General features: G+C 38.5%; 3 protein-coding genes across 4 annotated transcripts; all 3 read right to left on the bottom strand.

Annotated features, from left to right (window-relative positions):
* Positions 1–1,436: 1,436 nt before the first annotated feature.
* LOC135610419 (uncharacterized) lies at positions 1,437–3,279 on the bottom strand. 2 transcript variants are annotated; one of them, XM_065104907.1, is made up of 3 exons: positions 2,852–3,279; positions 2,493–2,776; positions 1,437–1,727 (listed from the first exon to the last, which is right to left on the bottom strand). In XM_065104907.1, the coding sequence occupies exons 1-3, from the start codon at positions 3,144–3,146 to the stop codon at positions 1,683–1,685; spliced, it is 624 nt and encodes a 207-aa protein (XP_064960979.1). In that variant the 5' UTR covers positions 3,147–3,279; the 3' UTR covers positions 1,437–1,682. The 2 variants fall into 2 exon arrangements, with proteins under 2 accessions (XP_064960979.1, XP_064960980.1); XM_065104908.1 differs by lacking the exon at positions 1,437–1,727 and having other exon boundaries at positions 2,271–2,776; positions 2,852–3,271.
* A 4,435-nt stretch (positions 3,280–7,714) lies between these two features.
* On the bottom strand, positions 7,715–11,256 carry LOC103976342 (homeobox protein knotted-1-like 3). Its single transcript, XM_009391541.3, has 6 exons — positions 10,627–11,256; positions 10,430–10,550; positions 9,748–9,935; positions 9,529–9,660; positions 8,027–8,163; positions 7,715–7,942 (listed from the first exon to the last, which is right to left on the bottom strand). The coding sequence occupies exons 1-6, from the start codon at positions 10,918–10,920 to the stop codon at positions 7,939–7,941; spliced, it is 876 nt and encodes a 291-aa protein (XP_009389816.1). The 5' UTR covers positions 10,921–11,256; the 3' UTR covers positions 7,715–7,938.
* An 8,729-nt stretch (positions 11,257–19,985) lies between these two features.
* On the bottom strand, positions 19,986–22,168 carry LOC135610418 (scarecrow-like protein 8). The gene has a single exon (XM_065104905.1). The coding sequence runs from the start codon at positions 21,982–21,984 to the stop codon at positions 20,209–20,211; it is 1,776 nt and encodes a 591-aa protein (XP_064960977.1). The 5' UTR covers positions 21,985–22,168; the 3' UTR covers positions 19,986–20,208.
* Positions 22,169–22,627: the final 459 nt, after the last annotated feature.

The following is a 22,627-nucleotide window of genomic DNA, read 5'->3' as shown; positions in this document are numbered from 1 at the left end:
TTGGGATTCTTGAAGCATAAGAAATCCCACGATGAAGAGGAATCCATACTAAAGAAGGAATTACTCTAGTAATTAAGACACGATTCTTCTATAAATATCTCGTATATATCTATATTTCAGTGAGGAAGGAATAAGAAATGAAAAATAATTTGGTGTTCTTTAATTTCTATCTAAGGTGTCTAAAGAGTGTTTGAGAAATGTATAAAATTTTCTAGAACAAGCGAAGTTGTGAGATAACTCAAGTATCTTATAATTAATTAAACATGGTGAAATTTTTAATTTTCTCTATAAATAGTGAATAGTGAATATTTAAATCACATTAAATCTTACATCAACTTTTAGATATGTTATTTTGTTATTAATCTCTATGATTTTTCTTATAGTTTGAATTTTTTCTCTATCTCTAGCAAAGTGGTATTAGAGCCTAAAAAAATTGATTATCAGAGATTTATTAAAGATAAATAAAGAAGATTAGAGCGTGAAGCAAAAATATTTTCATTTTAAGAAGTACAAAATTTTTAAAAATATAATTTTGGAATTTCTAAAATTTAGTTATTATATAAATATCTCATATATATCTAGACTTTGATTAAAAAAATAAAAAATGAAGAATATTTTGGATGCCCCTATGTTTTCTCTTTAAAGTATCTAAAGAGAGTATTCCATAAGGTTTCTAGAAAAGGTAAAAGGAATATGTAAATTCTTTAAGATTTATATAAAACTATATATAAGAGAAGTTATGTCTGAGTGAGGATAATTCAAAGGTCTTATAATTGATCATATAATGAAGAATTTAGTGTATATATATAGAATGAGGTTAAATTTTATGTTAATTTATTGTTATTCTATAAATTTACGTGTCAATAAAATAAATTAAAGGTTCATAAATGTATTGTTATAATTTAAAAATGAAGGGAAGTTTTGAGCTCTAATCCCTAACACATGAGAAAATCAAATTCATATTTATTTATATAAAATACCTTTTAGTTCTCATGTTTATTTTCATCCTCTGCTGAAGTCTTAGACAAGGCCTTCTAATAATTATATTCTCATAATTATCTATGTGGCCATCATATTTTATAAATAAATAAAATATAATTTTAGTATATGCAATAATAATATATATGATGTTCACAAGTGAATTCAAACTTAGATCTATCATTTATATAATAATATATTAATGGATATCTTGATAAACATTTATGGTTCTCATATTGTGTGATAGTGTGATTGGAATGATATGATATGATATTTTATATTTTTAATAAAAAAAACAATGGTTTTGTATTCAATAATTAACAGTGCTGTTAGAAAGCAAGATAAATGGAGGGTAATTAAACATAAAAAAGATTTCCAGGCAAATATGCATCTCCTCTGTTCATTTTCATTTTATTTCGTTGATCAAATCTTAATGCTGTTTTAAGAAACGAGCAGAATAAATCGGAGAATATGTACATTTACTCATGGAGAGCTTAAAATAAGAGAAGAAGAAAGCAGAGGTTGACACGCTGCTTTCATATGAGACACATGCAAGCACAAAAGCATGTGTATGTATGTATACAGAGAGTTATCATGGAAGAAACCCTATTCTTCGATAGGGTTGTCTTTCTCAGTAGAAGCCTTCGGCAGAAGTATGTATGGATCATAAATTGCACTAAATTATATGATGTCCATAAGCATCCTCATAGTTTGATGTCTCCTTTAATTAGCCCACCTTTTCCCTTGACCTGCAAAGCACAGAGTTGATCTGAATTGAGCTCTCACCTTCTCAGACAAATAGGTGGTCTTAGAATGCATTAGTTAAGATGCCAAATTGCCAATTCAATATAAAGAGTTGTGTCATCATACAGCACTAAGCGATGCACAGAAAATGAAAATACTACATTGGTGTTTGGACTAAGACACGACACACGCTCGTCTCTCACAGAAAATTTGTGGTCCACACAGTTTTGTTGTTGCCATGGAGATCCATGCTATACGAGAGGGCCAAGGACTGTGTTTCCTGTTTGAGTCAGGACAAGCGACCTCTTCTCATTCAGACCTTATCTCTCTCAAACAACCGCACTTGATGGATTAACTAACCCCCCTTATGAAGGTAAATTACACGTAATCAATAATATATATATATATATATATATTTCATTTGATTGAAATATATATATTTTAGAAATAGAAAGAAATGTTAACGTTCCTACGCTGGTAGCGGTTCATAACTTCATTCTAGAAAGCTCTGCTCTGGTCGGATCACTTCTGTGACCAGTCAACGAGGAAATCAGCGTCAGAAAAATGAATGACTAAATCGATGAGAACCGACGGTCAACATGAGGAGGGTTGACAAGAAATGGGGAAGGTGAAGGAAACTGTGGGAATGCCTACCGATTGCCTCAATTGAGAGAATTCACATACTATAATGATCTGTAATTCCCAAAGCATGCATGATCGATCCGGCATAGATCAAGAACTTTACGAGAGATGGGGAAAGGAAAGCATACCGCTTCGACATCGATTCTGTAGACGAGCAGCTTGCGCCGCTCCCTGCAGCTGGTCCGGTACGCCACCGCCATGTGAGCGATGGCCAGAGCTAAGGATCCCAAGAACAACGCTTGGATCACGGCAGCGTCCTCGCCGGCGGCGATAGCGAGGATCGGCCGCGGCGCTCCCGCCACTGAGGACATGCTGAAAGCCTTGAGCAGAACGTACGCCATCGACGCGGAGCTGCAGAAGACGGTGATCCCCAGGTAGACTCCCCGGCTCCCGTCGCAGACGAGGAAAGCACCTGCAGCAGGTAACAGCGATCAGGAGATGGAAATCGTTTGCGATCGATCCTGAGAGGGCCTCCACTGGTGCTTACACAGGATGAGGAAGGATCTGACTGCGGAAACGATCGGCACGTCGACCAAGGAGGATCGGAAGACGAAGCTCTCGAGCTGTTCGCAGAGAGACGAAGCGGAGAGGGAAGAGTTGGAGAGCAGAGCCGGCGGGAGGAGGAGGTCGACCAGGACGACGAGGAGCGGCGGAGCGCAGACGAGGAGGAGGGAGGCCAACATGGTGGCCAGGAAGAACAGCGTCTTGGCCCATCTCCACGGCCGGGTGCAAGACCTCGCTCTGGGCGAACCCACCACCACCGCCGTCTTCTTCTTCTCCATGCGAGCCAGATATGAACCGCGTCTAATCCAACTGGTGCGCACGACGACGTGGATGACCGAGGAGAGGAGACGCCATATAAGGCGGCGCCTGTTAAAGGGCGAAGGCAATGACGTTACCCAACTCGTATTAAACACGAAAGCCAGCCCGCGTCGAATGCGTATCCAAGCGGAGTGACAGTGAAGCTTCTGTTCGTTTATACTAGAAGCCACACGGAGTCAATGTCGACAGAAGCTTCTTCCTCCGGTCAACCCATCAGATGTGAAGAGAACGCTCTTCCTTGGTTTCGTTTGAGGACTGGCATCCGTTTGATGTGTCAGGTCAGGTCATGTCAGATGCAGTGTATAATGGACTTGCAGTAATTGGCTTGTAATTTACTTTTTGCTTTTAATTAATTTAATTAGCGTCTTTTATTTACTTTTGGGATATATTTATTGGGATATTTTTTAAGCCAGCAAGAGAAAGACTGGTGGAATGCACCGAAAGATTTGGGAACATATGCTTCCAGCAAAATAGCATCAACGACTGGTATAAATTTATTGCTTGGGGCCCAGCATCGTGCAGCTATTTTGGATTGGAAAAAGGTTCACTTTCTCACTGCTTCTTTTGGCTATGTATTATTATTATTATTACTATTATTATTATTACAAAAAATGATGATAAATATAAGTACAAAATCTTCATCGATGATAAATATAAGTACAAAACCACCACCAATTCTTACCTTGCCCTGTTTATGATTCTCCAAAATTATGATTCGGAATCGAACTTGGTTTTGAAACCGGAACCGATGATTGTGATTTTAGTTTCGTTATTTTTTTTTATAATTAAATATATTTTTAAAATATAAAAATATATTTAAAAAATAATAATTAAAAAAATTTCAATATAGCACTTAAACTTTGAGAAATTTCTGTAGAGCACCCCTTGCCTACCACATGAAAATATCATTTTACCCACGTGTTGTCATGTCGATTTTGTCATTGCCCATAAACTCTTATCGAATCCCAACAATCGTTTTCCCTCCCCTCTATTCTTGTTGGATTCATCCCCTGTAACCTTTGCCTCTACATATCCCGTAAAACTTGCTTTTATGTACCTCGCTAATAGCCCTTAAGCGAAAAGAAAAGTGACAACTCTTACGATAAGAGAGGAGAGACAACTATTGGGGTCGAAGGAGAGTGAGGCCTCCATCATTAGTTGCCTATGTCATGGGTGATAAGTGATTATCCAGAGAAAAGGAGGGTGGTTGACGAAGCGAAGGGGGACGACCAATGAGGCAAAGGCATGATGATCGATAAAAATAGAATGATTAATTTTTTTTATTTAGAATTTCTTGAGGGTGGAGTACGAAATCGTCAAAGTTTGAATTTTTTTCAGAGAATTTATCCTAAACAATATAAATTATTTTTTAAATAATAATTTTTTAAAAAAATTTGAAATAGATGATTTTAATTTTTCAAGCGTAAGAATTGGAACCGAATCACCCGAAACCAATTTTGGTTCGACTTGGAATCGATGAATCATCAAGCTAATTTGATTTGGGAGTCAGCTCGATTTGATTCTGGTTCGAATCAAATCGTTGTCAAACCTACTTTCACCTAAGAAATATTTTACAAACCTACTTGGTCCAATAAATTAAACTCAACCAAAGGTTTTGTGTTTGATGGATTAGGTGCAAGAATAATTATGCGAATAAACTTATTTTAATAAGCACTTAGAGACTTTTAAATTCCATAAGTAGTCACTTAGAGACTTTAATATAGATAAAATTTCTAATGTTTTTGCGCTACTTGTTGATTGTCATATATTTGATGGATCAAATTTTGATCGTCCAATCAATAGGGAAGGATGAATTGGACGAGATCTCTTTTACGAAACATATCATCACGGGCTCGGAGGACACCAACGATCAAACTACAGTGGAAGTTTCTGATGATTCAGCTCTGACATTCATGTCAATAATACTTCAAAATAAGTTCTACAACATGACTTTGCACAGACAGCTTCGGCTCCACGCAACCGTGTATATCCAATCCGAGCAATATTATATCCACAGTAATAATCATATTAAATATTCTTATATCAAATAATTATAGATGATGACTCTGATTGCTTGGTGATCAGACAGATGATGCTGAGGTCAGCGCATGCCTTTAACGGGAGTCTGATAACCCACATCGATGGGTCGGAGGAGACGCAGTTTCCTTTGCAGACTACGAAAGTCACCAAAGGTGACGACAGCAAAGGCAGGGAGAGGCAGATGCGGTGGAGGACGTACTGTACATCACATCAGTTATCCTTTTGCGTGTGTGAAATATCTCGTCATCAGACCACTGCAGTTCATATCGCCAAGTCATGCCGACGAAGCTTTTAGATCATGGATGACGAGGGCAGGGAAAGCGACGTTCCATCCAATGGAGCCGTCGCTTACTGTTTGCTCGTATGAATCCGATGACATTAGCAACCACAAGCGTAGACTTATCCAATGGATTGATGCCGAGTCGATCGGATCGACCCGTTTTCTTTTATTTTTATTATTTTCAAACTATATATATATATATATATATGATTTATGAGTTTACATTTTAGATAGTTTTAAAAAAATACTAATTTTTTACTTTCCCACATAACATCTCTTACTTCTTGAAATATGAAATTACCCATGTTTCCCTCTCTCTCTCTCTCCCTTTGCATTTGTACTCACCTTTCCTCCTCTTTTTGTTTGTAGCTTTTTGGCTTCCCTTCTATCTTATTTTAACCTCTTCCTTTTGGTCATCACGATTCTACCAAGCCTCACCACCACCCACCTCCTTTGTTGCCTACAATCCATCACCATCCTTGTTGTTGCTCATCTTCTTTATCTCCCCTCCCCTCTTCTTTTGGTACCCTCGTCTTCTTTCTCTCTTTCTTTATTTTTTTTCTTTATTACTATAATTATTATTATCCTTATCTCTCCTCTCATTTACATCCATGACTATCAACTCAATAGGGAACTGATAGCATCGATATTTAATGGAGGGAAGGGCCCTTAAAGAGAGAACAGGAGCGGTGGAAGCGAGACAAAAGCGATATGACGATGAACAACGGAACGGAGGCCAAGGACACTTGTATCTTTTAGGAAATAAACGAATAAACAAAACGAGGTTATTCTAAAAAGAAAATAAAAATAAAAATTTAAAACTTTTTAGGTAATTTATCTTTACATTTTTGTCACTAGATGGGATATAATATATTAATATATAAATACACCTTATATATCTAATAAGGTTTTGTAGATATATTATTTTCATGGGTGCATCGTTAGTTTAATTATTAATACTCCTTACGTATGGATAGCAAGATATGTTTAGTATTGCACTAAATTAATTTTTTTATCTACGTTATTATATCTTTAAAAAGAAAACAAGAATGTGAAATAACCCAAACCTGTCCGACGAGATTCCTAAGTGGAGTTGAGAAATGCACATCACGGAAGTTAATTGTCTCAATAGCTAATTAATATTTAATAAATGAGATCTGCTTAGAATTTAATAACCTCGCCAATCACTCACAAGACATCACATCCACCTCTTGGAGTAAATAAACAAAAACAAAAATGCTTTACCCAAAAGACAAAACATATTTACCACCACCATCCATCATCATCATCATCATCATCATCATCATCATTATTATTATTATTATTATTATTATTATTATTATTATTATTATTATTATTATTATTATTATTATTATTATTATTATTTATAAATTATACAATACTTTTTGTTATATATAAAAAATAAATAAAATTAAGTTTTTAATATTCTATAATAATTTTAGTCTATATAAATAATATTGTTTTCATAGAATATAATCTTCATAATAAAAATTTAGCAACATGTCGATGTAACATTTAAAAATGAATTATCGCATGTGAAGAGTAAGGACATTAAATTACATTTTTATGAACATAGTAAATGAATTATGTTATTTGACATGTAATTTCAAATATTTCCAAAAAAATTGAAGCTCGCAAGAATACAAATCAGAATTGTTCTGTCAGATTCCAAATCGAGAAGCCAAACTGAATGCATAATTTCTTGGATGGCATGATAAAGACTTTTTTGTTGCTTCGTTATCATCCCCAATGCGAAACAAACAAATTCTAAACCAAACAAATCATCAAAAAACTGCATACCTTCTCATCATCGTTAAAGCAATGATGTTTTGCTATCCCCAACGTAAACAAAGATTCCTACTCGTTTGCAGATCCCCTGTTTCATGGTGTCCTCATCCACACACTCATTCCCTTTCTAGCACATTAGATGTATTATCTATCTAATAATGATGAAGAAGATAGAGATTCTTAGTAATCTGCCTGTGATTAATTAACCCTTGTGAAGGTAACCTGCTGCACCTTTCATTAACCTGATATCATGGAATCCAGTACCTTGTGCTTGCTTTTAGCTCACTTTTGGTGCCCATAGCAATGATTCTTACTACATCCAAATGCATCTTAACTATCCATTTTCTCATGCATGATCTAACAAAGACTAGGAATCATACTGCACACTGCACACTGCACTGATCTCACAAGAGGAATCAGACTATTATGAGAGCCAGAGCACCATCTCGATACAATTTCTGTGACATCTATTCATCAAACAGACAGGTCATTAGCGAATCAATCACCAGGTGGTGGAACCAATATTAGATACTGCGGTACGGTCGGTGGACTACAAGAAACTTCAAAGTCATTCATTCATGTCTTCATGGTTAATCCAGTGGTGTTGCTGCTTTTGCACGCTTTCACCTGCAAGCAGCACAGAAGGAACAAACAACTGCGTCAGTGCGTCGCGCATCGAGAGCCAAGCGTCGAACAGGTGAGCGGCGTTACTTCTTGCGCTTGGACTTGAGAGTGGTCGCCGACTGGGAGCTGTTGTGCCAATTGCGCTTTCGTTGGTTGATGAACCAGTTGTTGATCTGCTTCAGCTGCAGGCCTGTCTCCTCCACCAGCTTTGCTTTGTCGTCCTCCTGGAAATGTGGAAGCCATGAACGACAAGGAACAAAGGAGCGCTTACTTACATCTTTGACATCTGAACGATGAGATGCGACCTGCCTTTGCAAATCCTTTCTTCAACGGGATCGATTCAATTACATGTGGGTGTTTCTTTAAAACAATTCAATTCATGTAAGACAATATTGAGGTTTTTTTAATAGCATATCTATGTATTAATGAATCGAATGTCTCAATAAATATTTTTATTTTTATTTTTATTTTTATTTTTATTTTATAAAAGATAAATGACGAAGACAGAATTCGAGCTCAAAATTTTATAATAAATTATCAAAATCTTTACCAACTAAACTAACTCCTTTGGAATTTTGAATGAACAATCTTCGATAAATGGATCTGGTATATCATCATCATCAGACCAATGGTTAAGGTGTATTTAGATTTTTCATATACATATGACTCGCGTTAACATATACTCAACAAATAATTTACTATGTTATCACTATAGTTAAAAATACTATTAAAATTTTAAGTACCTAAAATATTTTTATCATTTTAGTAAGGGTATTTTACTTCTCAAGTTTTTCATATATATTTACTTTTAAAGGGATGAATACAAAAAGGTGTATTGATAAAAATCTGTGCAAATGTCTCTTATAAACAATATTTAAGGCGACATTTTTAGGCCGCGGTGTATATAATAAGTGAATTTAAAACAAAAACTAAGTTATAAGCCCAAATTGTAAAACTTAAATGAAGAAAAAAAATACTTCAATAATGACTGAGATAAGGTTGAGTTAGATTACTCAATTAAATTATCTGTGTATTTTGTACGTTCAATAAACGCCAAAATGAACGGAACAAAATTATTCATGCACGAAACTGTTGTATAGATTAGATTAATCAATGATCCAAATAGTTGACAATGACATGATGAATACACACAAAATTTTAATTTATTTTAATTCTTAGATGTGATTGATCAAATCAAATTATATACTTTACGTTTTTCATTCATTTGATGTATTTTTATTTTTATTTTTGATACTTAAAGTTTTTTCGGCATTTTAAATTACACTAAAAAAAGTTAATCTTGCCTCCATGCTTAATTATCATATATTAAGACTAAGTCCGTATTATTCCCTCCCTTAAATAGTGTGGCTTAACACTGAAACATTTGTATTATAACCTCAACACATTCATGGATTATCCTCTTAGCTTCAAATATTAGATATTTCATTTAATATTCATAAAAAAATACACAGATTAACCATTAAAAATCATGATTACCGACCAAATGAATATTAATATATATATTTATATGCAAAATATTTCCTGCTTAGAGAATAAGAGTGTAATGGTTAACGAAAGAAAACACTTACAGTAGGGTACGGCCACTTGGAGTTTTGCTGCCACCATTGCTTCAATATCGAAGTGGTGTCACCGGGCAGCTTCCCCGCCCTTCTCTTCCGAAGTATCTCTTCTCGGACATCCTCGATTCTCGACCTAAAGCCCTGCATGAACACATGAGACGATCCCCATCAAAAAGGGTCTTTGCCCTCACTGCAACCAAACACGAACTGGGATTAAGGGTCTTCTACCTGTTTCAGTTCAATCTTCAGTTCTTGCCTCACCCTCTCCATCAGAGACCGCTCCGATTCGGTGGGAAGCAGCGGCCCAAATCCCATCATGTCATGCCCCTCCACGCTGATATCTAATGGGCAGTCCATCTGCAGCTCGTCCTCATCGTCCGACATCGTCGCTCCCGACCCTTCTTCGAGAGTTGCTCCTAATTCATAGGTTAGAGACGAGCAACAGTTGAAGAACTTGTTCCGGGAGCTTTCTATTTGTGCCACCACAATGTGGCAGGATGCACGTATGGTTAGGTAATCATAAAGCATATCCTTCTCCAAGTAAAATCATGATGATGATGATGATGAACACATCTCTCGCTCATAATTACATCTTCCTAAAGAATGAATTAGTCGGGGGGGGAGACATGAAACGTGACGACGATTTCCTTGTCGCGTTTCCTCACCTAACTTAACTAACGCCTTTGGGTCCACACTCCCACCACCTTCTTTAAAGATCACACAAGAAATGGAGATTGCAGAAAAGAAACAAGGCAACAAGACGAAGTCACTGCTAAGATTTATGCTGGCTTTGCGGTAGATACATGAATTATCATGTCATCAGAGTCGTAATTTTCAATTCTGTGTTCCATTTTTTATCTCCAGAAGCAAAATGGAATCATAGATGTCGTAGTAGTAGAAGTAGTAGTACCTGTGAGATCTTGCAAAGACTGCTCGATCTCCCTGCAAGCTATGACGGCCTCCACGGCGTGGACACGGACGTGTTGCTGGAGCTGCTCTCTGAACGAGCACAACACCATAAGATACTGCGCCTGTTCGATCGAGCGAGGTATAAGTAATCCACCGAGAAATCGGTAGCGAGGAGAAATCAGTAGCAAGGCGGCTTACCAGGAAGGAGTCGAGTTCTTGCTTCTCGTGGGGGGAAAGCAAGGGGCGACGACCGGCGGCATAGGACCGGACCAGGTGGTGCGACTGCGCCAGCTGCGCGTCGATCAGCGGTAGGTGATCGATCGGCGTGGCCACCCGGAGGCAGCCGACGTGAGCCCCCAGCAGCTGTTCCCACAGCGGGTGCACCGCCATCTCCGCCTTCAGAAGCTGCTGCTCCGCCGCTGCGGCGGAAGAGGAGCACTCCCCTCCTGCACCTACTCCCATCTCCATGCCCAGACCTTGATCACTTTGCATCACGAATTCCCTTCTCCCCCTAAAGTTGTGGCACAAGAGAGCAGCGGAGGAGGACCAGAGGCTTTGGCAGGACTTGCGATGAGGAGTAAAAGGGTTGTCTTTGAAAGGGAGGAAGAATAAAGAAAGAGACTAGGTAAGGTGAGGGGAATCTACTTTGGCCTATAAAGGAACCAAGCTAATGGAATATGACGATGGGGCTTAGACGTTTCTGCTTCATGGTTTTCGGATCAAAGAGAAAAGAAAACACCGTAGGAGGACGTCGGCGAAGAATTTGCCGGCGCTGCTATGTGCTTACCCTCTCATCGCAGATCTAATTATTTGCACCAACCTTTCCCCTTATTCTACTCTTCCAACCCTCCACATTAATCTTGATTAAGCTATCAAAGCCTAATCAATGGTGGTTGGTCGTGTGCTTGTCGTGGTTGCTAACCACGGTATTCAAGTGGGGTCAGTACCTTCTTTCTCTTTCTTTGTCTTCTTCCTCTTGGTACCATGGATGTTGAGCCTACTTTATCAGCATTGACTTACTGCAACCCAAGCCACTGCGGAGGGGCTTCCCTGGGAGTAAACCTCCGATGCATCTCCAGCAGCAGAACTCAATGCGTGGAAAAACAAGGTTAATTCGGACCAGATTTGCTTGCTAAATCTTGTTCCATTGACATAGATTCAAAGAAACTGAGCAGCTCTGCGTGGTAGCCACGTTAGGTTAACGAAATCGCTCTTCTAGATACAGTTCTAGTTCACAAATCACCATCACCAATAGTGTCTCATGTGTTGTAATTTACTCCGAGATACTTTGAAAAGAAGGCTGCTTTTATGATATTATACATAATAAAAGAGCTATTGGGGAAGAAGATTAGGTGCCAAGGATCTAAAAGTGGATTCTACAAGACAAGTGGAGCAGACTCTCCAATCACAGTAGAAGGCGTGCAATAGTTTTTGTTTCACCAGAGATTTTGTTGGCTGATGCATTGCTGCAATGAGCAAAACACCCAGAAATTTTACAGTGTAACATCGTCATGATGCCCTGATCATTGAAGAAGATTTGGCTCGATGTTTCTCCTAACACATATGAATCACTCTTTTAAGAAGAAGCATTATACGCCCAGCAAGGAAGACTCCACCTCACCCAACAATCAACATGCAGGAGCTGTCAGCAGCTTGTCGGCATGCACATTGGCGATGCCGACGGAGTTGGCCGCCCTTCTCTTTTTCTGAATTCTAGTATGGTGGCGTCCCTCTCCACCCTCGGCCACGTCCCCGTCCTTCCATCTTATAGTGATATAGAACGCGCAACTGTTTGGCGAAGTATGGCACCAAGCGAGCGGCATAGACAAATCATTCAAACCCCTAATCGCCCCTTTAATCGATGATAAGGTTGGGTAGAGGAGGCAGACGACAAATCTGGGGTCAGTTGATAGATTAATATATGTCATCAATACCTCCGTTAGATGCTTAATCTATTTCAACTAGAAAAAGGTCCGGTTAGATGGTGGGGATCTCTAAACATATGCAACAGCTCTGCTACAACACCACGCCATCGTATGGGTTCATCGTCTTCATGAAACCAAGAGGTAGTAATTTGAAGCCCTTGGCACTGGGGCATGCAACCTCGTACCCCACGATAAAGCAAGGGGATAGAGATGGTGCCGGGTGGGAAGGGGGGCACGCCCTCCCTCAAAAGAATGGGATCATTCGTTTGCCTCGAGGAAAAGGTGGTCGTCATCATCCTCCTCTCGCCCTCGTGACCTACCTCTGAGGGTAAGTGATGTATTGGGACTAATTATTTATATATATATATATTTTTTCTTCCTGTAGTAATTAATAATAATGGGTCCCTAAATGATGATGATATTATCTTTAATTTAATCATCAATTCGGTACATGATGCTCAGATGCAGAAGAAGAAGAAGAAGAAGAAGAAGAAGAAGAAGAAGAAGAAGAAGAAGAAGAAGAAGAAGAAGAAGAAGAAGAAGAAGAAGATTACATAATACGGTAAAAAATGAAATAAATTATAATAAATTTGAAGCTAAGAGCAACCAATATGATTTTGGAAGACTCTGATGCTAAGAGGCAACCATATGTCTGTACTTAGAGCACCAGATTTCCGATACATGACCTCAACTCCCTGCTAAACTTCCCGCGAGCAAGAAGAAGCAGGAAATGAAACATGGAGGAAGGAGACGTGTTGCTGCAACTACTGCTGCAGCGTAACGAAGACGAAGTCAAAACCAAAAAAGAGGAGAGAGACGTTTGCAGGGTGGAGTGGGCCCGCGCAAGAGCTACACAACACGAGGGAGGGGACGAAGGCCTGTCGGCGGTGGGGCCCAAGACAGGGAGAAAAGAAGGAAAAGGTGGAAAGTGGGGGTGGGGTTTGGGTTTGGGTTTGGCCCACCCGCAGCGCGGTATCCTTATCCCATCCATTTGCGGACCTTTGACGCCACTCTACAGGCGGCAGCGTGACCGGAACGCCCGCTTCCCTCCCTCCCTCCCGGTGGTTGCACCACCACAGCAGCGACGACGGCGACGACGTGGACCACTAGTTGTCAGCCGTAACGACCCGACGTTCTTACTTGTCACATGGCATGTCTCCGATACATAGTTTTTTATTAAATAATTAATTAAAAATAAAATCTAAAATTTAATATATGAACCATAAGTCCTCAAATTTCTTTTATCTTTAAAGATATTTTTTGAACGCTCACATCGACAATACGGATCTCACCAATAGTAAACCGATCAAATGGTCCCTTATCAAAATTTTAAATTTCTTTTCATCGATATAATCTAATTAGATCTATAATATATTTTTATTTTTAAATTATTGAGTCGCATGATTAATATTTGGTTAGGAGTAAATTAAATAAGTGAAACATTTGGGGCCAAATTAGATTAGAAGCGGATGTATGCGACTTTGTCAGCACGTGCTACTTGGACAAAGAAACAAGAAACATGTTATCCGTTTGCATTGTGAAAGGTGTGGTAGAACGCGCACTTCCATCTCTCCCCATCCTTAATTTTAGATATTTCCATCAACTTATACTTTTCTTTTAATATGACTTTCGATAAATAAAAGCATAAAAGAAAAATATTTTATAAAAGCAAGATATATTATTAGATTCATCTTACAAAGGGTAACCAACAGTTTTGGAGTACTAGCATTATTCTAGGGCCATTTTTTAAATAAAATATTCATATTTTGAGAATTTTTTTAATCAGTATCTCTAATTTAAAAAAGAAAATCCAAACTATAATTCAAAAAAAAAAATTATCTGTTATAATGTTTTTGACATGTTACAGTATTTTAGTCACCATAATAAGAATTACTTTAAAATGTGGTAAATGAGCTAAATGAAAATATTAGAAAGCCTTAATAGGAACATTATAAAGGAGTTAAATGAAAACACTATAAGAATCTATAGCTGGTAAAAAAAAATGAGCAAAAAAATTTACTTAAAATTATAACTTAAAAATATGATACATGAATCAAATAAAAATATTATAAACGAGCCTAATGAAAATACTGTAACTATCTAAAATTGGTATAAAAAATAAGCAAAATAATTTCGAGATTTATTTTAGATATTTTTGAATTAAAATATTATTTGAGAAAAACCAAAAGAAGAAATATCGATTTGAAAATACTATAAATATAAGTATTTATAGGGAAATGACCCATTATTCTACATTTAAAATCGTATGTAGGATTGAAAAGAAGTAGAGAACTTGTGAAGAGACATAATAGATGGGTGTTATTAACCAATTGTTCTTAATTTTCAGAAAAAAATATATTAATAACTCCCTGAAAGAAATTCTCTGTATTCCTAATTTCATGCATATCACCAAAATGTACTCTTCGTCCCTAAATAACAAAGTTACCATAACACATCATCCAATTCAATTTAATCATCTCATTTGGAAAGTGGATTATTTAGTTAATCTCATATTTAAAGTGAATTAAGATTTAAAATAACTTATTAATAATATTTTGAATTAATAGTTTAGACTCATTAAAAGTACCGACTCAATTAATGAGTCATGATAATTAGTATTAGAACTGATTTAATATTAAAAAAATTATCAATGTATAGACATAATATATATGTCATGAAGTCATTATTGAACTACATGATATGTATCATATCATAATTTGATTTTTAGAATTATTCATGAACAAATTCAGATGATAAGTCATGACGAAAAATTATCATTAGATTAGGCCTTATGATTCTTGAATTTAAATCCCAACAATGTTGATAGTTGATAAACATAAAAGAAAATTCTTTAGTAAAGAAAATTATAATATCCTAATATATTTCGAGTAAGATATCCATTGCAACCGATCGTGGTTCAACCACCACAAAAAGCAACACCTATCCGTTTGTGTACAAACGCTATCTCCACTAATTCAATCAACAACCACTACACTATTTCAACGTCTGGTCTTCGAAATCTCTCTCCACATAAATCCAGTCTCTCTCTCTCTCCATCTTCTCCTGGGTTAGTTAAACGTCCATGGGCCGCTCCTGCACGATACGGCCCAGTTTATATGGGCCAACAGTGAGCGTGTGGAAAAAGATAAGCTAAAATTATCCCCCCATATATATATATATATATATATATATATATATATATATATATATATATATAGAGAGAGAGAGAGAGAGAGAGAGAGAGAGAGAGAGAGAGAGAGAGTCATGAGACCAACTTTATGGTCATGATTTCTTTTCTCGTTTCACTTTGATCCATCAAGTGTGAGACACATTCCATTAAAGTTTAGATTGCATTTAGTGCAATACGTGATACTACTTTAATTAGGGTAGATTTGCAATTCCATCTCTCTTGAATTAGGTATGTGGTGGCTTATTGGTTTTGCTATAGATATTATTAGCTTTTAACTTGCATCACTATAAATTATTGAAAAATCTTTCAAAAAATCGTAAGCATGTAAGGGAGGATAGGAGAGCAGAAAAATACTTTTAAACCTAAAAAAAGATTAAATATTATTAAACATGATAAGTATACTTTAAAATTAAAAATTAATATTAAATATTATTAAAACATGATAAAATACTTTAAAACTAAAAATTAATATTAAATATTATTAAACATGATAAATTATTATTTTTTAAATATGTAAGTATTACATTCTGATTAGTTTCGTATCGAAAGAGAAGGTTAAGGCTAATATTGACTTATAAGAATATAATGGATATATTATTATTAACTTCGGTTTAAATATTTTTAGATAATAATTTACATTTAATAAAGTTAATAAACCAATTATTCCATTAAGTCAGATTGTGGCAATTGGTATCGACCTAGTATTAAGTTATGGTGAAAAGTTTAAATATGAAAATATCACCTAAATACAGGGTGAGAAGATATATCACGGTATGAAACTACCATTAGGATATACAGATTTGATCTTTATTATGTTGGGCCACGATGTATATTGGAAATAGATTAATATTAAGATTGACTTATAAAAATTATTCATTAAGTGTCTCTTCGCTTTATTTTATTTTATATGCGTATCTAAAATATTAAATGAATCCATTATTTATAAAGGATTAAGCTTAAGATTTTTACTTTTATCTTAGCTAAGATTCCTAAATCAAGATTTTATATAATCATAAAATTTTATTTAATATATAAACATAAATTACAACAAAAATAAATAATACGTAGCATTGTTTATCTATTGACTATTAGTACAATGATATTGAAACTTAAGAACATCAGCATCGGTTAGATTAGATGACCCCTTAATTATCTTTCAATATTTGAAGTAATAAACAAAATTAATTTCTCTTTCAAACGAAAGAGTGAAGTACGAGAGAATCAGAAGGGAATCGAAAAAGAAGTATACACAAAACGAAGAGAAAAGATAACGAGATGGGATTAAAATAATAAGTAAAAATAATTCAGATACTTTGTATGTTTAATTTTTAGAAATAAATTCAAATTAATTACTAGTAACCATGATTAATAATAGTTTATCACTTTTTGTTAGACAAATGATATTTGAGTTGATATGGAAAACTCTATGTGCATAGGTACATTACTTTTAAATTTTGATAGTAGTAAGAGAAAATATCATTGATGTTATCGTGGGTTTGACTGACTTTGATCGCATAGAGTCATCTAAAATGGAAAGCGTTATCTAAGATGGAAAGCGCCTTCTTTTAAGATAAAAATACTATACTCTCAAGATGAAAATACCATGCTCTTAAGGTAAAAATGTCATGTTCCTAGGGTGTTACCTACACAACGATCAAAGTCGGGAGAGACTTCCTAGGTTGGTTCCTTCAACGCACAGGTTAATCCTAAGATCAATTTTTATGGGTCCATGTTCTCGATTTCAACGCCTTTCATTTAGTGTTGAAGATACATTTTTAAACCTGACCTCGGAGAGACAGAATATTTCTTTAAAGATTTCATAGGCGAGCTAGTTTGTAACTACTCCGAGCTGCCCTTTAAAATCTCGTGTATATTTTTATGAATATTTCACGAGAGAAGCATCTTATAATCATCCTGAACTATCTCATGGACTCTTATCTGCGTAGACAAATAAGTGGTAGACCATTTGAACTTTTTCCTCTTTGGACCTTATGTGATACTTGTGTGGCGGGTGATGATTGATTGATTATATAATTCCTATCAGATAGTATGCATAACTAAAATATCTCATATTTAATTTAAGTCATGTTAATTATATAGTTTATCATCTTCTTACAACCTTATGAGCTTGTCTTGTCATATTATTGAGCGGCCAAGATATGAAATGGGATCTCAAAATTAATGCCATAAGTAAAGATTTAGTTAACATTCTCGATGATGTCTTAGCCACATACAAAATGAATAATTCGAATAATGATAATGGTCTTCGCTCGTAACATATCTTGATTAGTCAATCATTATGACTCATCTCTATTGGTGAGGAATAGCTCAAGTCCATTCATTATTTAGATTTAAAAATAAATTAAAATCAAATTTAATTATTTGACACGTCAATCATTGTCATGAAGTTAATCAAATTAAGTTAGTTTTCAGAATATAGAATTGATCGACTTAACAAAATCACATATAGAAACTAAGTCGAAAGAATGTCCGATGAGTTTTTGATGCACTGAGCTTAATAAAAAAATTTAGTTCTTTGGGTCTATGATAAACATACATAAAATCCTTTTTATAAGCGATTCATAGTACCTGAGGATCACTTAATAGTTATTTGAATATGACTTATTGTTGGGCTAGCAAAGAAATGAAATGACACATAGATGTCCACACATCACTTTCCTATATCAATATCTTATTAATATAAATTCAACTCGAAGAATGCACTATAGAGGTTATAGATACATAATCATGTTATAATAATACATTTGCATCTTAATATAATTAATATCAACCTCATTCTCACAAGTGAATTGTAAGAAAATATACAATTACATATCCTCACTTTTAATGCCCCAAACTCGTTAAGAGCTAGAGCCCAACCTAACAAGTGTACCCTCTCCCGAATTATGTGATCCTAAAGAATGAACACATCTTAGACATGAGCTATTAACTATTACAGTTTAAAAATGATTTGATTTGGTGCTAATAAGACAAAATTCTTGACTTGGAAGATGATATAGGGATCAAAACGTGACTGATACTTTGATACCATATGGCTAATAGTATCGTATGACTAATATCTCAACATCATATCAAATCGATTAAAAATTATCATATCTTAGATTTGGTATAATATAATCATGATTAAATTCAATAAAAGCACACAATTGCTCTCATATAACTTAAAACTCTATGTGAGATTAATAGTTGTATGACTCATCATAAAATAATTTTTGAGATATATCCATAAATTATTTTCAATATTACTCAAAGCAAAGCATTAGTCAAACTTTTCAATCCTAAAGTTAACTTAAAGCATTAAAGCCACACTACTTTGTAGAAAATCTTAACTTGTAAATTATGATACTAAAATTATATCGAGTCTTATAGAAAATCTTTATATATTGAGAGTATGTCTTAAAAAAAATTAATTTTCTAAATATGAGATATCGAGAGAACTGAAATGACATACTTAATCTTTTTCATAATAATCTCTAATAACAATTGAGAAAAAAATAAATAAATATTTAAATCACTTGATTTTGTGTGAGATTATCAAGCATCTGATTGATCGAGGTGACGAGAGTTATGATTAATATTAATCTTTTGGATTATTTGATCGATGCATTAAGCAATATCCAATTTAAAGGAATCAAAATAATTATTTTTGAAGGAAATAAAAATATATTATAATTACAATTTGGGCCCATCTTTTTTATTAGCTCCTATACGGAAGGAAGACTCTCAATAAGAAATGATCCCTTCCAAGAAATGGGGCCGGTAAGCCAAACATCGGTGCTGCTTAATGGACTACAGTTGTACATGAAATAGATGGGAGTCGACAGACAACCATCATTACCATTTGGTCAAACTACACCAAATGGTTGGATGTGTGCTGATAAGCCGGTGTCTCGTCATTGTCAAACCTTAATTGACTTGGTAATTAATGTCGGTGGATTCGGCATAAATCTATCTACATATGCGTGTCACATTTAAACCTGACTGAAGATTTAATTAATATCGAGGAGAATGTACAAGGTAAAAAGTCAACTCGAAGGGGGATCAAGAAAAAGTCAAATGCAGGCAGAGTAGAGAAGAAGGCAGGAAAGAAGTGGAAGGGGGAATCAATCGATGCAAAGCATGAAAAAGGAGGATTAAATGAGTGAGTCGGTCGGTAGGTAATTTGGCCGATCGTTGTTTCTTTAGATTTTTTGACGTCTGACCTGAAAGGTGCCAACGAGCCATTAAGCAGCAGCAGCTAAAATGTGCAACTGCAGGTAGAAATCCCGTCGACGAAATGGTGCCAAAGTCGGCAATTACGCCCCCAACAACTCATGCATCGTTTCCAACAGAGATAGATCCTAATCCATCCCCACATTAGCCCTTTCGTGCGCACGAATGCAACACGTAGACGTGGCCCACATGCCTTTCCTCGTAATCACTAAGATACCAACATATCATCATTCATTCATATTAATGACATCAAAGTTATGGAGACCATAATTATCAACCATCACCATAATTACAAAAAGGAAAAAAAAAGAAAAGAAAAGAAAAGAAAATGGGTGGCACCTCCAGCTGATGATAGATGATTCCCTAATAATATGTCTATTAGTTAACATAATAATAATAATATTATTATTATTAATAATCGATGACTCCAACCTAACGCCACGCGGAGAGGACTGTGAGCACGCGCCCCCTCCAACCGAAGCCGAGGGCCACCCCGCCGACCTCCTCCTTGATGGTGAACCCCGGGTTGGAACCGGCCGACTCGAGCCGGTATTTGACGGGTTCGACCGATGATGGTCCGAGTGGGACCGGTTTGAGGCCGGCCATGCCCATCCGGGCCCGCCACTTGCCCAACACTTCGCACCGCTCCACCCGCTCCTGGCCCTCCCTCGCCACCGCGTTCACCGCACGCCGCGCCAGCCCCGCCTCCGCTCGCGCCCGCTCGGCGACCCCCTTCTGCACAGCCGCCGCGGCCGTCGCCTCCAGCGACTCCAGCAGCGCCCCGTAGTGAACGCATGCCTCCGCGAACCGGGCAGGGAAGGCCGCCGTGCTGGTGTTGATCTCCTGCTCCGCGAGGGTCACCAGGCGCGGCTGGAGGGCGCGCACGCGACGGAGGATCTCGTCGCGAGGGTTCGCCAGGGAGACGCTCTCGTCCGCCACGCGGGAGAGGACGAAGGCTAGGTTGACGATCAGGACCTCCCCGGGCTCGCAACCGAGAGCCACCGCGTCTAGCTCCTCCGGCCGCCGGGAGACGACGCTGAATCGGAGCCCCACACCGACACGCTCCGCCAGCTTCTCGATCCGCTCGCCGACGACCCTCAGACCGCCACTGTTGATGTTGGTGAACGGGGAGGAGGGGTCGACGACGGCAGTGACCCTGATGGTGGGACGGTGGCGGAGGCGCTGGGTGAGGGCGTGGAGGAAGGCCGCGTATTGACTGCCGTGCCCGACTTCGAAGTCAAGTATGTGGATGTTGGGCTCGTCCTTCGTGGCCTCCAAGATCGCGTGATTGGCAGCGATGAACGCGAGCTTGAAGCAGGGGGAGAGATCGTAGAGCATCTGGGTCGCCGCGAAGTGCTCCGGGCTGCGGAGCTCGGCCACCGCGTGGGAGCTTCCCGTCTGCAGGTTGTTGAGGCGAGAGAAGAGCGTGGCGTACATCATCGCCGTGAGACGCTGCTCGGCGTCGCCGCGAGGGTTGGCCGCAGCCTTGATCACCGCGAGATTCGCCGTCGCCGCATGCAGATTCCCTTCGCCGATGGCGGTGGCGGTGTCGAGGAGCATCTGCCTCGAGGTTCCAGTGGGAGGGGGAGGAGGGGAAGGCATGGAAGAAGGAGGCGAGCAGGAGGCGGAGGAGGAGATGGTGGAGGACGAGGAGCTGGTCGGGGATGGCGAGAGGTGGCCCGCAGTCGTCGTGGCCACCGGGGGCTGGGGCGTCGACATGAGACTCTGGATCGCCTCGCTCCACGCGGCATGGGTGACGGCAGAACCCGAAGCGCTGGCCTCCTCCTCCTCGTCATCCAACAGTAGCCGCCGCTCCAGCTCCTTGAGCTGGTCCCGCAACGAGCCGGAAGACCTCACCTCCGGCACCGACCCGGCGAGCAACTCGGGTCTCCGTGGGAACGCGAACCCGGCGGAAGTGACGGTCGACGAGGTGGAAACCGAGCTCTGGGTCGCGGCAGAGAACGAGTTGCAGGGGAAAGCCCCGACGACGGCCGGGGAAAGCGTGGCGATGGAGGGCGCAGCAAGCGTTCTTTGCTTCACCGATCGGAGGAAAAGCGATTGCTGGTGCTGGTGCTGGTGCTGCAGCTGCAGCTGCATCTGCTGCTGCTGATGTTGTATTTCCATGTCCGCCAGCGTGCGTTTCAAGAGGGTTCCTCCTCTTCCGCCCGCGCCAAGGCCGAGCTCTCGCCCGGGGAACCCAGACGCCATGTCCGTGGAGGAAAGAAGGAAGAAAGGATCGGAAAGAAGAAGAGGGCAAAAAAGGAAAGAAGACGAAGATTAATATTTATGGCGACGAGTTCTCCCTCTCCTCGTCTTCTCTACCGTGGCAGCATCGCATCTCCATTGATCAAACGCAGAAGAACTCTACCCATCACCAAATAAAGTCCCTCACTTTAACGCCACCACCAAAGAATAAATAGACGAAGGGTACTCGTCTCTTTGCCCCGTGTATCGCGTACCAGCCAGGAAAGGGCTAATGTGATTGGCTAGGCAACGGAAACCGGCAGTTAGCGGTGGGAAAGGCTTGAATCGCGTCGGTTCACCGACAGGTGCAATGTATCTCCATTCCCCTCTAAGTTCCCACTGATTTCAAATTTCCAACACGAAACGTAAGCCCATACGAAGTTACCCGTGCAAATACCACCTACACCCGTGCGTCGGATAATTGGATCTCGAAACGGTAAAGACTCGATTTCGAAGTCTGATGCCTAAAGCACACACGAACCGACCGACGGCCTCACCGCCGCAGCTTCAAGCGGGCCCACGAGAGAGCCTCGGGCGGGCCCCATCTATTCCTCCAGTGACAAAGGGATAAGAGCGTGACGGGTGGCCCATCACCGCGTAATCAACA

This window comes from Musa acuminata, chromosome BXJ2-4 (assembly GCF_036884655.1).
Source record: "Musa acuminata AAA Group cultivar baxijiao chromosome BXJ2-4, Cavendish_Baxijiao_AAA, whole genome shotgun sequence".
Classification (NCBI taxonomy): domain Eukaryota; kingdom Viridiplantae; phylum Streptophyta; class Magnoliopsida; order Zingiberales; family Musaceae; genus Musa; species Musa acuminata.
Note: the sequence above shows the minus strand (reverse complement) of the source record. Positions and strands in the feature narration are given on the sequence as shown.

Coding starts and splice junctions, on each gene's coding strand:
- LOC135610419 (XM_065104908.1), bottom strand. CDS start 3,146: ATGGAGAAGAAGAAGACGGCGGTGGTGGTGGGTTCGCCCAGAGCGAGG. Junction 2,777..2,851: donor CAGATCCTTCCTCATCCTGT/GTAAGCACCAGT, acceptor TACCTGCTGCAG/GTGCTTTCCTCGTCTGCGAC.
- LOC103976342 (XM_009391541.3), bottom strand. CDS start 10,920: ATGCAAAGTGATCAAGGTCTGGGCATGGAGATGGGAGTAGGTGCAGGA. Junction 10,551..10,626: donor AAGAACTCGACTCCTTCCTG/GTAAGCCGCCTT, acceptor TCGATCGAACAG/GCGCAGTATCTTATGGTGTT. Junction 8,164..9,528: donor CCAAGTGGCCGTACCCTACT/GTAAGTGTTTTC, acceptor CCACATTTCCAG/GAGGACGACAAAGCAAAGCT.
- LOC135610418 (XM_065104905.1), bottom strand. CDS start 21,984: ATGGCGTCTGGGTTCCCCGGGCGAGAGCTCGGCCTTGGCGCGGGCGGA.